Source organism: Heterodontus francisci, chromosome 7 (genome assembly GCF_036365525.1).
Source record: "Heterodontus francisci isolate sHetFra1 chromosome 7, sHetFra1.hap1, whole genome shotgun sequence".
NCBI lineage: Eukaryota > Metazoa > Chordata > Chondrichthyes > Heterodontiformes > Heterodontidae > Heterodontus > Heterodontus francisci.
The window spans coordinates 61,592,245-61,607,669 of record NC_090377.1 but is presented as its reverse complement, the minus strand read 5'-3'; the positions used below and the strand labels follow the sequence as shown (position 1 = coordinate 61,607,669).

Genomic DNA, 15,425 nt, shown 5'->3' with positions numbered 1-15,425 from the left:
TTGTAAATTACAAAATATGTTTTGAGCACTGGAGAGATATTGTTCATGACTGGTAATTGTACCAAACCCTTCCTGTTAAGTTTTGAAAATAGAATTTCATGCAAAAAATTAAGTTTCAATAAGAAGTCAGAATCAGTGGGGAAAAAGTGTCCAAGTCAATCCAGAGCCTCCATGGTAAAGGGTTCCTTATTCATAGAAGCAATGCAAATATGAATTATCTTCACAGAACCAAAATCCAAAGCAAGTATCCTCCATGATTTCGATATGGAGCAGAATGAAGTTGAAACAAGGGCCCAGATTTTGCAGCAGTTAAGGCTGTGAAATTGGTAGCATTTGCCGTCATTACTCTTCTGAAACTGACAACAGCTTCTGGAGTTCACAAATACGCAGTTAAATACTGAAATCCAGAAGTTATTGTCACTGATTCTATGCGTCCCCGCAGGGTGCACTGTTGAAGTCTACCTGGACAACAATCAAATAGAAATCACTGAACTGACGAGAACCTGCCCTTTTATGCTATTAGTTTCTCTGTAAAAAAAAAAGAGGGAGAAAGGAGAAGGGAAGAGAGAGGGAGGGAGGGAAGGAAGCCCCTCCCTCATGCACCAAACTCCCACTTTATATTTGTGCAAAGTCAAATTTATCCATTATGATTTTAAAAAATCTTTTTAAGCTTTGATATTTCAGTTGCTATCTTAAACCCATGTGTCTGTCCCGATCATGTATTTTCTCCTCCGTAAATACTCAATTCAGTCAAAAATTCAGTGCATTTACTTCCTGGTTTGCTTCCTGTGAAAATACATCACTGTGAGTGGCTGCTTACCCTACTTGATGGCATTACTGCTACTGGATCCCTGGAAATCCCCTTGCCTTGGCGCTAAATTCAAACTGACGTCAGAGAAGGAAAAATCTACTCCACAGGGATTGCAGCTTTTGAGGTCAGTGCGAGTGCCTTCGCTTTGCTGCTAACAACCAAATCTGGGCCATTAAGTAAACAGTTAGGGAGAAAGCTCAGAGGTTACTTCAAGGAAATAGCATATGCGGGTGCATTTATAAAATATTCTATTTAAATTATACAATTGACTACTATAGTATAAAATATAGATTAAAACAAAAATACAGTAATTAATTCTCTGGTAAAGTTCACAATGTACATTTTACAGATAAGACCTTGTACCACCAAAAGTTTTCACATTCCAAAAAATGTGATATTTCATTGATATATAAAATCACCTACACGTTGCTAGTGCACTTAAATTATTTTTGCTTCTGTGACAGAATTTATGATATGCAACAAAGCGCAAAGATATAAAAGAACAGGTTTATACAGTTTATGATCTAACAATGCAGGTAGAATATTTACCATGTTAAATGTAAACATTGTGAAATAGTGTACAGTCAATAATCTACCTATAAAAAGGGAAAATTTAACTGCTGTACCATTTCACAATTATGGAAAACAAATGATATTATTGGTATTATTGCAATAAATAATCCACAAATTTGGAAAGGCTGGTGTGAAAACATTTGGGTTAACATCAGTGCATGTAGCATATACCAATAATTAGAAAAATTAAGAATTTTAGCTGAGATTTTGTCTAAAATAATACATGTAATTGCCATCAGATAGGTGCTAAATCATATAAAAATTCTAATTTGGTTTGTTGAAAGATTTTATGCATGTAAAACTATAACATATACAGTGCATGTAAGGAAAGCAAAAGTCACTAGTGCAAAATAATTATGAAAAGGCCACAATGAGTACAATGTTTGGAGTATAAATATCAAACCATAAACTTAAACGACACTGTCAAGATTTTAAAACAGCAGATAAAATTTTCTTTCAATGACACCAAGGTGTGTTACTTTTGTAAGAAATTTTAAAATTATTTTCAGCTTTCTTTTCTGCCTACATATTAAACAGCTAAAATGATAGCATGTGAAACAATGGAAACACAAGCATATCAACATTGGTACTGTTGCAATGCTAATTTCTTCAAATAAAAGCTGCTTCAAAAATATTCATACGGGTAGACAAAAAAAAGAGAAATGAGTTGTGACAAGGATATATACCCAAAATGCTCATCTTTTTATCTTAAGATACTGACCGTCAAGCTGTATATAGCCAGCATTTTCTGTTTTCATTAGTTATACTGAATAGCTTTGAATATTGAGAAATAGCATTCCAGAAGCTACAAAACCACATTTCTTTTGTCCATAATATCCCTTTAAGTGGAAACACACCCATTATGCAACCTTCAGGAAACTGAATAATCAGCAGTCTGTTTTAAACTTATCAAATGAGTTGTCAATTTTGGTCAGAGTTTTTCTGATGCGTAGGGCAGTTAGTCTTGCAGATGGATTTTGATACCAGCATTCCTTCATCACCTTTGCAAGAGATGTTAATGTCTGTTGAGAAAGATGTAATAGAAGTTATTAAAATACTCTCCATTATTTCCCATGCAATTAGACTTTTTAAAATTCTTCTTTTCCAGAACTCTTGTTTTTTTTGAAACTCAAAGACAAAATAATTTCCCCATGACCATTCTCTTTGCCACTTAACTGACTGCCAAGTGTTGAGGACAACCATTATAATTTCACAGCTTGAGGGATGGCATTATAGCTTTGCAAGACAATGATGATGACAAAGCCAAGAACTGAAAACCACATATAACTGAAAGATTTAAGTTCAGCTGGGCAGAGAATCAAACTGATCATCATTTCAGTGAAGCATTGAAGACAGACTAGCTGGTAACCAAGGTCTTTTACAAGTCTGGTCCAAAAGGAGAACATTTTAATAGAGCCAAGTAGAAAAAAGTTAAATAGCCAGAAAAAAATTTAACTGAAATGTTTGCTGCGTGTCATAACATCAACAAGATGACTTTACACAGTGTTTTGGAGGTGTCAGTGAGAATGGGGCTTGCAAACCTGAAGCAAATTCATGAGTAAATCAGTGTTGTAGGAATGTACCCTAAAATGGATAGATCTGCTTTTCCAAGAATAACACATCCTACATGGAGTAAAAATCAAAAATTCAATTTTTACATTTCAACATTATGAAGTTCTAGTTTCTTTATTTTTCCTCATGTTTTCTCACGCAATTGTTAAATTTACATGTCTAAGAAATCAAATTGGGAATTTTCCCATGTTTTCTTTGAAACATCACAAGACATTATAGTAAAACAGTCGCGTATTTTCTCAGGATATCTTAATTATCTAATCTATAGTTGCTAAAAGTAGATGAGTTGCATTTTACCATTATTATTTTCAGCTACGGCAACTTCTACACTATTCCAGAAGCAAAATCATCCAACTAAATAAAGGCTATTTATGGTTACATTTTCTCATGCAGCATTATTTAGTACTGAAAGATTCAACTACTTAATTTTAACAAAACAAAATTCAATTCAAAACATCAAAAGGGAAATCATGAATTGAAAATGCTAACAGTTTCAAACAATATTGATCCAGTTCAAGTATTAAAGACGAAAAGGATACTAAAATGTGATAGGAGCCTACAGTGGTGCATCATTACCATGTAGGCTCCTATATTATTCATGTAATTATACACACATATGATACATATGTTCATATTTCAGAATCCACTTCCTGTTAACTTGCTCATTATAAATTCCTACATCCATAATGTTAATGAAAACTGCCCATGTAAATTTCTCATGCTGTTATTATATCCTATCATAGAATAGGATCATAGAATGGTTACAGCACAGAACAAGGCCATTCAGCCCATCAGGCCTGTGCCAGCTCTCTGCAAGAACAATTTAGCCAGTCCCATTTCCCCTGCCTTTCCCTGTAGCCCTGCAATTTTTTCTCCCTTCATGTGCTTATCCAATTCCTTTTTGAAAGCCACAATTGAATCTGCCTCAACCAGCCTTTCAGACAGTGCATTGCTGATCATAATCCCTCGCTCATGTTGTCTTTGGTTCTTTTGCCAACCACCTTAAATTGGTGTTCCCTGGTTCTCGACGCTTCTGCCAATGGGAACAGTTTTTCTCTATCTATCTAGACCCCTCATGATTTTGAATACCTCCATCAAATTTCCTCTCAACCTTCTCTTCCCCAAGGAGAACAACCCCAGCTTCTCAAGTCTATCCACGCAACTGAAATCCTTCATCCTTCGAACTATTCTCGTAAATCTTTTCTGCACCATCTCTAATGCCTTCACCTTCTTCCTTTTACCCTGCATATCCAGTGGATACAAAAGTTTTTACAGGATACAAGTGCAGACATTTAAATTTATTTTTATAAAAATCCATTATAAGGACTGGCTTCAAAATGGGGGACAGAACTCCGTCTAAATTTCCAGGTCCAATTATTCTCTGCCCTCTTCTTAGCTTGGCCTTGATTCTGTGTGTAATCCCTTGACAGATCAACTAATTCTACAGAAAAAAATAATGCTGGATTTGAGGAACAGGGGTGCAAAATATAGGTATAATTTATTAGGATTTCTATATGCACAACTTGTGCACATAGCTTACCAGCCCAAAACCACAAAGTGCTATAAAAGTTCACTTATGACTTTCACATTATTCTTGATCCAAACTGCCTGTTAAATGTAATTAACAGATAATACTTCCATTAGCTAAGAACATTTTACTGCAATATACTGCATTAGTTTCTAAAACACTATTACACATTTCTTTCCAGTTTTCCACTGTGCATTAAATTAAATTTTAATCTTGCCTACTAAGAACATAAGAAATAGGAGCAGGACTAGACCATTCATTCAATATGATCATGGCTGATTTTCTACCTCAACTCCACTTTCCTACCCACTCTCCATGTCCCTTGATTCCCTGAAAGATCAAAAATCTATCAATCACAGTTTTGAATGTACTCAAATATGCAGCATTCAAAATCCTCTGGGTAGACAATTCCAAAGATGGGCGGCACAGTGGCGCAGTGGTTCGCACCGCAGCCTCACAGCTCCAGGGACCCGGGTTCAATTCTGGGTACTGCCTGTGCGGAGTTTGCAAGTTCTTCCTGTGACCGCGTGGGTTTTCGCCGGGTGCTCCGGTTTCCTCCCACAGCCAAAGACATGCAGGTGATAGGTAAATTGGCCATTGTAAATTGCCCCTAGTGTAGGTAGGTGGTAGGGAATATGGGATTACTGTAGGGTTAGTATAAATGGGTGGTTGTTGGTCGGCACAGACTCGGTGGGCTGCAGGGCCTGTTTCAGTGCTGTATCTCTAATAGATAAAAATAAATAAATAAACCCTCTGAGTGAAGAAATTTCTCCTCATCTCAGTCCTAAATGGTCAACCCCTTATTCTGAGGCTATGCCCCCCCATGTCAGGGAAAACAACTTCTCAGTGTCTACCCTGTCAAGCACCTTTTGAGTCTTGTATGTTTCAATGAGATCACTTCTCATTCTTCTAAACTCCAGAGAGTGTAAGCCCAATTTACTCAGCCCCTCATCACTGGAACCAATCTCGTGAACCTTCACTGTACCATCTCAAAGGCAAATACATCCTTCTTTAAACATGGACACCAAAACTGTGCACAGTACTCCAGGTGTGGTCTCACCAAAGCCCTACACAATTGTAGCAAGACTTCTTTATGCTTGTACTCCAATCCCTTGCAATAACGGCCAACATGCCATTTTGTCTTCCTACTTGCTTGTGGTACCTGCATTCTAACTTTGTGTTCCTTGTACGAGTACACCCAATTCTCTCTGATAATCAACATTTAAAAATTTCATGCCTTTAAAAAAAAAATTCTGCTTCTCTATTCTTACCACCACAGTGAATAACCTCATACTTCCCCACATTTTACTCCATCGGTCACTTTGTTGTCCACTCACTTAACCAGTCTACATCTCTATGTGTCCTCCTCACAGCTTACATTCCCACCTAACTTTGTATCGTCAAATACATTAATTAGCCTCTTCATCTAAATTGTTGCATTTTTTTTTAATCCACCTGCTGGCACCTTAAATATTAAACTGGTGGAGATAAACCACTCAAACCTTGCAAGCTTCGAACTCTGTCTTCTGACCGCGAGTACAGAGGCATATTCCCTGCTGCAGACTATAATGTTCAGTGGTTTAATTGATCTGCGTTTGATTGTGTTAGTCTGTTCACCGATCAATGCTCACTGTTTAATGACTTGAGTCTGACGGGAGAGCTAGAGTGTCAGAGATGTCCTTCAGCTACACAGAGTAGAGAACCTTCTGAAAAGGAAGGAACTCCTTCTCGAAGGAATTCAGCCACATTGCTGTCTCTCAGAGAACCACTGAATCAGCGTCCATGTCTTCAAACTGGAAGCCTCAGGACCACCAACTTCATCCCAAAGGCAGCAGAGTAACCAACCTGCACAATGGGTGGATGGGTCGGTCGGTTGGTTGAGTGAGGGAAAATTGGAGCATATTTTATTATTTTACTTACATTGGTTTAAGTACAATAAAGTGAACCTCTTTTTTTGTTAAACTTGAGGAAGCGTGTCCAATTGGCTCTTTTTATGATCATGGCACGTAAACAGTTAAACACTCACTGAATTGGCTTAAAAAACTGTTGTGGTCAAACAAGGAGAGGGGGGGAAAAAAAAGAAGAGGGAACAAAATCATTAATATAGATTGAAAATAGCTGAGGCCCTAGCACTGATCCTTGCAACACTCCACTCGTTACAGCCTGTCAACTTGAAAATACCCCGTTTAGCCCTACTCTCTGCTTCCTGTCCGTTAACCAATCCTCCATCCATGCTAATAGATTACCCTCAACTCCATGAGCCTTTGTCTTGCATATTAACCTTCTGTGTGGCACCTTATCAAATGCCTTTTGGAAATCCAAATATACTACATCCACCGGTTCCCCTTTATCTGACCGACTAGTTACATCTTCAAAAAACTCTATATTTGCCGAACACTATTTCCTTTCCGTAAAACCATGTTGACTTTGTCTGAGCATACTATGAATTTCCAAATGCATTATTAAGACTTCCTTAATAATAGATTCCAACATTTTCCCAACGACTGATGTCAAGCTAACTGGCCCGTAGTACCTTGTTTTCTCTCTCCCTCCTTTCCTGCATAGCAGAGCTTTGTTTGCTAACTTTTAATCCACTGGAATCATTCTAGAATCTAGGGAATTTTGGAAAATCATAACCAGTGCATCCACTACCTCTACAGCTACCTCTTTTAGAACCCTAGGATGTAGGCCATCAGGTCCTGGGAATTTGTTGTCTTTTAGTCCGTTAAGTTTCTCCAATACCTTTTCTCTGCTGATAATAAATACCTTAATGTCCTCACTCTTATTAACCTGTTGGTTACTCTCTATTTCTGGTATATAATTTGTGTCTTCTACTGTGAGGACAGATACAAAATATTTGTTCAATGTCTCTGTCATTTCTTCATCCCCCACATGATCATTTCTCCTGTCCCTGGCTCTAAGGGACCAACATTTATTTTGGCTACTCTCCTTTTTTAAAAAAATGTTTGTAAAAGCTCTTACAATCTGTTTATATATTACTGGCTAGTTTACTCTCATTCTATTTTTTCCCTCATCAACTTTTTGGTTGCCCTTTGCTGGATTCTAAAACATGCCCAATCCTCAGGCTTACTACTATTCTTTTAATCTAATACTATCCTTAACTTCCCTAGTATGTCACGGATGGATTTTTCTTGCTGACTTTTTGTTTTTCTTAGTCTAAGCATTATATTTTGCTTTCTGTTAATCCAAGAAGTTAAAAAAATGTATATCCAGAGAATCTGGAAAGCTTTAGACTTGTACTACAGCAATGATAGTAAAATATCAATACTTACTGGATCTGAAAACCATCTGTTAGGAATATTTGGTCTTTGTTGATCCACACAAATGACCTTCTTCATATCATCAAAACCAGGATCATTAGGAACAAGATCATAAAATGGAGGCTTATAATCTTCTACAATTCCTAAACAAAACAAAAATTGCGTGACTAGAATTCAAACATTTCAATATACCAATGGGGAATGATAGTATAAGTTAGTGTTGGCAGAATAACTATGCATTTGCAATTCATAAAAGTATGATTTTGATTAGGGAATTAAAAATATGTATTAATATGCAGTGTTGCCAATCAAATGCAATCCCTGAATTGAGTTTTTTTTTAAATTATCAAATCAGATCAGGCAACTAATTCCTGAATGGGAAAATAATTAATCCAGTTTTCTTGGATGCCTAGCTCTTCTTGCTGCCCACAAGGAAATTCACCTTGGAAACCATTTCAAATGCTGTTAAAATTCAATATTTTTCACTATTTGTGAAACAGGTACAATATACAGTAGTTAGGCATCTGGGTTTAAACGGCATTTGACATTTTAGGAACACATTGAACAGGAAATCGCTTACTTGTTCCTAAAATAGACATTCTATAACTATTCTTCAAGCATTTTTTTTTTAAATAAGCCTACACAAAAGACTTGAGCAAAAACCAAATAGATTGATTTTAATAAACTTATCAAGCAGACCATATAATGAATATTTGCTTAAGTGAAGTAGACTGTTCAAAAAAGCGATATGGTATCAAAAGTACATGTTGGGTTAAAACAAAATAAAATGTGAGGTTATCCACTGGTACAATAAGCAAATACACCACATTGCATGGTACTAAACCATTGCTGGTTTCCCTGCAGGATCAGGTTCAGCTATGAGGTCTATGTGGTTAAAATAGCCTAGCATTCACAATCCAGACTCTCAAAAAATGGTCACTAAGTCGAGTTCCTGGATGGTTCTCATTATGTGTAAAACAATACCCCCAGTGTGAGTCCGTGCCTTTGGGGAGGGAACAGGCCCACTCAGTAATTGGTAATGGGTCAGGGCAGGAAAAATAAGCTGTACAGTTGGAGAGGATAGCACACTATTCTTATGTGCCAGGATCAATACGATGAAAGGATGTGGTAAGGATCCTTTCTGAAATAATTTTGAACATTTGCAACCAATTCCTTACTAACCACTGGGCTATTGCACAAAACCACACCTAATTCAGGTCTATCTGACAATATCATTTAGAAAGGTGTTATGACCAGGTGAGCAATGTCTAGGGGTCTTTTGCTGCCTTTACCTGATCCTATTGTAACAGGGTTTTATTTTTTAAACACACTGTGTTTTGAGCTCCCCTTTGTGTGACTCCTTGTTCACAACTTTCCAATTATAATGCAAATAAATGAGCACAAACAGGCTTTCTTTGGTTTAAAGCAGAAAGAGAAAATTTATTAAAGCCTTAAAATTAAACCCTAATACAGTTCAGGCCTACGGATATATGACGCGCTCACGCTAGCATGCACACGCGATATAAATATGCAAAATAGGGACAGAAAAGAGCAGAAGAAAAGAGAAGTAGAACAGTTTGAGGCAATCTCTTGGTACTGTTTCTTGAGCTTGCTGTAGTCTTTGATTGAAGATATGGTCTGGTGTTTCATTGGGGCACAGTTTTAGTTTTCTTAAAACATGTTCACATAGGAAATCTTTCTCTCTTAGCTTCACATGTTTTCGTAAGATTCAGTTCCATGGGAAGAAATGAAGGCAGGCAGACAGGAGAGGAGATGTTCTCAGTCCCAGGAGAAGGTCTTTACTCCATGAGCACACGGCTTTGTCGGAGTTTAAATCCCTTTGAGAGGAGTTCAAATTCAAAAAAACTCCCAGCTTGCCCTGCAGGTTAGTCATGTGACTAGTTCCTTGTATGGAACAGTCTCTTCACATCCTTGGTTGGAGGTTCAAATTTCTCTGTCACTGCCAGTCAACCATGTGACCAAAACTGGTCCCACCACTTCTGTGTATTGGAGGAACAGGGATTGGCTCCCTTTGTTTCCACATTGTCTGATACTATGCAAATGTTCTTCCAGTCAGAGATTGCAATTTTTAAAGTTTTAATGTTCATGTGGCGAAATAATGTGTGCCTCAGTCTTGGCAGGTGGGGTTTGCCTGACAAAGGCCATAAGGACGACTGGTGTGAAGCATAAATGTCATCCTGGCTGGAGCTGGTGCTCTTCAGATGTTGGGGCTAAGATACAAATGGAATAGAGGGCTTTTACTCTGTAGCTGACGACCTGATGAAAGAATGCTTGATGCTGACACTAGGTGCGTGAAATGAAGTGCCCCTGTGCTAATATGGTTTCCCTTGATGAACACAAATGTTCAACAAAATATTTGGAGTTTACACTGACTTCTGTATCTGAAACCAACAAGAAGTGTAGTTGATTAATATTACGACGATGATACCTATAGGATAAAAGTCTAAAGGGTAGATTTTCTTCTCCACCGTCTGGGAAATAATCTGATGAAACATTTCACCCATCCTTAATAGAAGCCACTCCCATTCTCATTCTACTATACCTAAAGTCAACTCTGCATCTATATTGTGAAGACATTTTACATTGATAAAATACTTGGCAACACCAGCCCTTTTACCTCCTCTCTCTTCACTGTCCAAAGCCACAAACATTCCTTCCAGGAGAAACAGCAATTTATGTGTATTTCTGTCAATTTATTTTACTGTATTCGCTGCTCACAATATGGCCTGTTCTGCACTGGGGAGACCAAACACAAATTGGGCGACGGCTTTACGGAACATCTCCATTCAGTTCGCCAGTGCGACCCTGAGCTTCCAATCACCTGTCATTTTAATTCTCCACTTTGCTCTTATGCTACCCTCTTTGTCCTCAGACTCCTGCAGTGTTCCAATGAAACACAAGCTCGAGGAACAACACCTCATCTTTTGATTAGGCACTTTATAGCCTTCCAACTCAACACTGAGTTCAACAATTCCAGACAGTAATCTCTGCCCCCATTTTGTTTCCTTTTCCTTTGCAAGTTTCATTTTTTCTCTTGTTTTTGCTATCGGATGACAACTGTGCATCATTCACCTATTCACATCTCCTCTCAACACATCTTTTGTTTCTTTACTTGTCCCATACCACTCCCGTTGGCCTCTACCACTAACCCTTTTGTCATTTAATCTCACCTGTTTTCCACCCTATTACAGAACTTCTCTTTTGTTCTTCTTCCTATCCTCGCCCCTTTCACTTGCTTAAAACCTAATACATTTCTAACTCTGTTTCTTGCTCCACAGATGTTCCCCGACCTGAATATTTCCAGTATTTGCTGTTCTTAAGCTCTTTTATCCCAGATCAGGTCAGTGTTCACACAGGTTATGTGAAGTTGATTTTTTTTATTTTCTTTAGCAGAGTACCTAATGTAGCTACTAAAAAAGCAAAATATTGCAGAGGCTGGAAATCTGAAATAAAAATAGAAAATGGTAGTAATACTCAGCAGATGAGGCAGCATTTGTGGAGAGAGAGCGCGAGAGAGAGCGCGAGAGAGAGAGCGAGAGAGAGAGCGAGAGAAACAGAATTAACATTTCATAAGGCATCATGAAACATTAACTCTGTTCTTCTCTCTGGAGATGCTGCCTCACCTGCTGAGTATTTCCAGCATTTTCTGTTTTTAATACCTAATATAGTTGACGCAAGTACCAAGGTGAAAACAGGCAGCAAATTTACTGAGGAAGAAAAATCCTCAAATCAGTGCATAAAAGGTGCTCCAAACCATGATGCTACAGAACAAAAATAAGAAACTGTTCACATTATCTTTGGATTACAAAACCCCATTTAAATCTCAAAGAAAAATGGCAACACAAAGAATTAGCATTTCTTTTCTGCACATGTATCCGATCTGATAAGATCTCCTTTAACAAATGTTAGCAATTAGTGATGCAGTTCAGTTTGGATTTGAGTACCTAAGCAGATAAAATTCACCATTCCACTTAGCGTCAAATAAAATTTATGGTAGCCTCTCAATAAATCCATATAGCCCATGGTTCTGTGTTTTTATTTCCTTTCAGGGGTTGTGGGAGTCACTGGCTAGGCCAGCATTTATTGTCCACCCCTAATTGTCCTTGAGAAGGTGGTGGTGGGCTGCCTTCTTGAACTGCTGCAGTCCATGTGGGGTAGGTACACCCACAGTGCTGTTAGGAAAGGAGCTCCAGGATTTTGATTCAACAACACTGAAGGAAGGGTGATATAGTTCCAAGTCAGGATGGTGTGTGGCTTGGAAGGGAACTTGCAGGTGGTGGTGCATCCTTGCATCTGCTGTCCTCGTCCTTCTAGGTGGTAGAGGTCGCAGGTTTGGAAGATGCTGTCTAAGGAGCCTTGGTGCGTTACTGCAGTGCATCTTGTAAATGGTACACATTGCTGCCACTGTGCATCGGTGGTAGAGGGAGTGAATGTTTGTGAATGGGGTCACGGTCAAGTGGACTCATTTGTCCTGGATGGTGTCGAGCTTCTGGAGTGTTGTTGGAGTTGCAACCATCCAGGCAAGTGGAGTCAGGAGATGAATTACTCGCCACAGGATTCCAAGTCTGACCTGCTCTTGTAGCCACAGTATTTATATGGCTACTCCAGTTCAGTTTCTGGTCAATGGTAATCCCCAGGACGTTGATAGTAAGGGATTCAGTGATCATAATGCCATTGAATGGTTAGATTCTCTCTTGTTGGAGATGGTCATTGCTTGGCACTTGTGTGGCGCAAATGTTACTTGCCACTTATCAGCCCATACCAGGATATTTATTTATTTAGAGATACAGCACTGAAACAGGCCCTTCGGCCCACCGAGTCTGCGCCGACCATCAACCACCCATTCATACTAATCCTACAGTAATCCCATATTCCTACAACACCCCCCCCCCCCCACCTACATTTCCCTACCACCTAACTCTACTAGGGGCAATTTATAATGGCCAATTTACCTATCAACTGCAAGTCTTTGGTGGTGGGAGGAAACGAGAGCACCCGGCGAAAACCCACGCAGACACAGGGAGAACTTGCAAACTCGACACAGGCAGTACCCAGAATCGAACCCTGGTCGCTGGAGCTGTGAGGCTGTGGTGCTAACCACTGCGCAGCTAGGTCTAGCTGCTTCAGTTTCTGAGGAGTCATGAATGGTGCTGAACATTGTGCAATCATCCCCACTTCTGACCTTATGATTGAAGGAAGGTCACTGATGAAGCAGTTGAAGATGGTTGGGCCTAGGACACTACCCTGAGGAACGCCTGCAGTGATGTCCTGGAGTTGAGATGATTGACCTCCAACAACCACAACCATTTTCTTTTGCTTTAGGTATGACTCCAACCAGCAGAGAGTATTCCCCCCGATTCCCATTGACTCCAGTTTTGCTAGGACTCCTTCATGCCATACTCAGTCAAATGTTACCTTGATGTTAAGGGTAATCACTCTCACCTCACCTGTCCATGTTTGAACCAAGGCTGTAATGAGGTCAGGAGCTGAGTGGCCCTGTCAGACCCAAACTGAGTGTCAACAAGCAGGTTACTGCTGAGCAAGTGCTGCTTGATAGCACTGTTAACGATACCTTGCATCACTTTACTGGAGATTGAGAGTAGATTGATGGGGTGGTAATTGGCCAGGTTTGATTTGTCCTGCTTTTTGTGTACAGGACATGCCTGGGCAATTTTCCACATTGCCAGGTAGATGCCAGTGTTGTAGCTGTACTGGAATAGCTTGATTAGGGGTACAGCACGTTCTGGAGCACAGGTCTTCAGTACTATTGCCGGAATGTTGTCAGGGCCCATAGCATTTGCAGTATCAGTGCCTCGTCATTTCTTGATATGACACAGAGTGAATCGAATTGGCTGAAGATTGGCATCTGGATGCTGGGGACTTCAGGAGGTCCATTTCTGTTCTTGTGGATCTATACCTGGAATAGTTAGTTCATCAACATACTACTGGATGCAGCCTGTTGGTGGATTTTGGCTGTCCAGGTAGTTCACCCATGAAGAAACATCTAGTTCCAGAGTATCTGACAGATAATATGCTTTTAGCAAATTACATTTGGCTCCACCTTAACTCTGGCAATAATCAAGCAATGATAATTGGATCTACCACTGGAAAAATGGTTATTTCATACATTCTTTGAAAATTTGGTTTATATATATTTCCTTAATTACTGAAAATGCAAAATATTTAACCCTGGTATAATTTCTTCCTCTTGCGCCCTTGGATAGTAACAGGTTAAAACTAAATTTTGAAATATATACATGGCACAGTATGTTCATGAATCCTCTGTCCAGGTAAGGAATGTTCAAATTTCAATATTTTTTTTAAAACCTACATGAATCAAATGTGCTATTTTCTAGCTGATGTATTTTTTAAAAAACAGACAATTTAGCGGAAGGAGTCTGTAAATGGTTTTGTGGCCAGTGTGTTCTAGGAAATGTATTAAGTACAATTAACATTAAGTGAAATGGTAAACAGAACTGCAATTTTCTCTGAAATAACATTGCCTAATGCATCTCAGATTAAGTGCAGCATTAGAGATAAGATATTCAAGGTTTTTGGAAAGACGAAGTGCAGCCCATAACCAAGGCTTGAACTATGGAGTAAGTGCTGAAAAGGAGTAGAATGAATATTCTACACCTGCTATTTTTGTGCAGCACTTGAACACGATCCAACTTTCAGCTTAAAAGAGTGGTTTTAAATTAATTGGAAAAATACAAGAACAGATTTTATTACACAACCCATTGTACATATTAATCAGCAGCTCTGGAAGGTATTATTTGAATTTCAAATAAACATTTTCACTTAAGAATGTCATGCAGGCCCCCACCTGCCAAGCATGAGGCATATTAATTTCACCACATGGACATTAAATTTCAAACTGCTGTTGAAGTGAAGAAAGGACTTGCTTTACAACAAAATGGCCAGATCTTGGCATATTAACAGACAGTGCTTGGAAAGGACAAAGGACCATTCCCTGACACATTCAACCCACAATGGACTTTTGATCAGACATTGAAGGTGGGGGAGCCTATATTCCAGGTTGACTGCTAAGATGGCCGAATACACAAACGGGCATGGTCAAACCAGCTAGTCAAATGACCAACCTGCCAGGCAACCTGAATTTTTTGAATTTGTACTAACGGTTTGGGCAGAAAGTCTGCTTGCTCCTGAACTGAGACAATCTCCGTCCTGTCTGCACCCATCTCTTTCTCACAAGCTTCTGCATCCACTGAAGACAGATGAACCCAAAGAGAGAAAAGTCTCCAACAGCGAACAAGGTTCAAGAAGAATACTGGGCCCCAACGAAAAGCAAAATCTACCTACAATCAAGGACTCTACAGTAAGCTCGAAGAAGCATAACACAAAAATCCTCCTCAGATATTGCCTCAAGCTTTTTCCACTTTATCTTTCTTCTGCTCTTTTCTGTCTCTATCTGCATGTGTGCATCATGTGTGCATGCTAGCATGGGCGTGTCGTGTATCCTTGGTGTTAACTGAATTAGAGTTTAAGCTTAAGTTTAATAAATTTCAAATTTTCTTCTTTAAACCTAAGAAAGCTTGTTTGTGATGGTTTCTTTGCCTTATAATTGGAAAGCGGTGAACAAGGATTCATCAAGGGGGAGCTAAAAAAAAAAGTGTGT

The 15,425-nt window shown here is 39.0% G+C and overlaps 1 protein-coding gene across 4 annotated transcripts in view; it reads right to left on the bottom strand.

The window, feature by feature from the left end:
• Positions 1-1,042: 1,042 nt before the first annotated feature.
• The window catches only part of LOC137372021 (activin receptor type-1-like), a 138,199-nt gene continuing 123,816 nt past the window's right edge, over positions 1,043-15,425 (bottom strand). For all 4 annotated transcript variants that reach the window (XM_068035291.1, XM_068035290.1, XM_068035292.1 and 1 more), the window contains 2 exons: positions 7,778-7,908; positions 1,043-2,406 (listed from right to left, as the gene is read on the bottom strand). In XM_068035291.1, the coding sequence (XP_067891392.1) occupies positions 2,272-2,406; positions 7,778-7,908 (266 nt within the window). In that variant the 3' untranslated portion in view covers positions 1,043-2,271. The remainder of the gene's footprint in view (positions 2,407-7,777; positions 7,909-15,425) is intronic.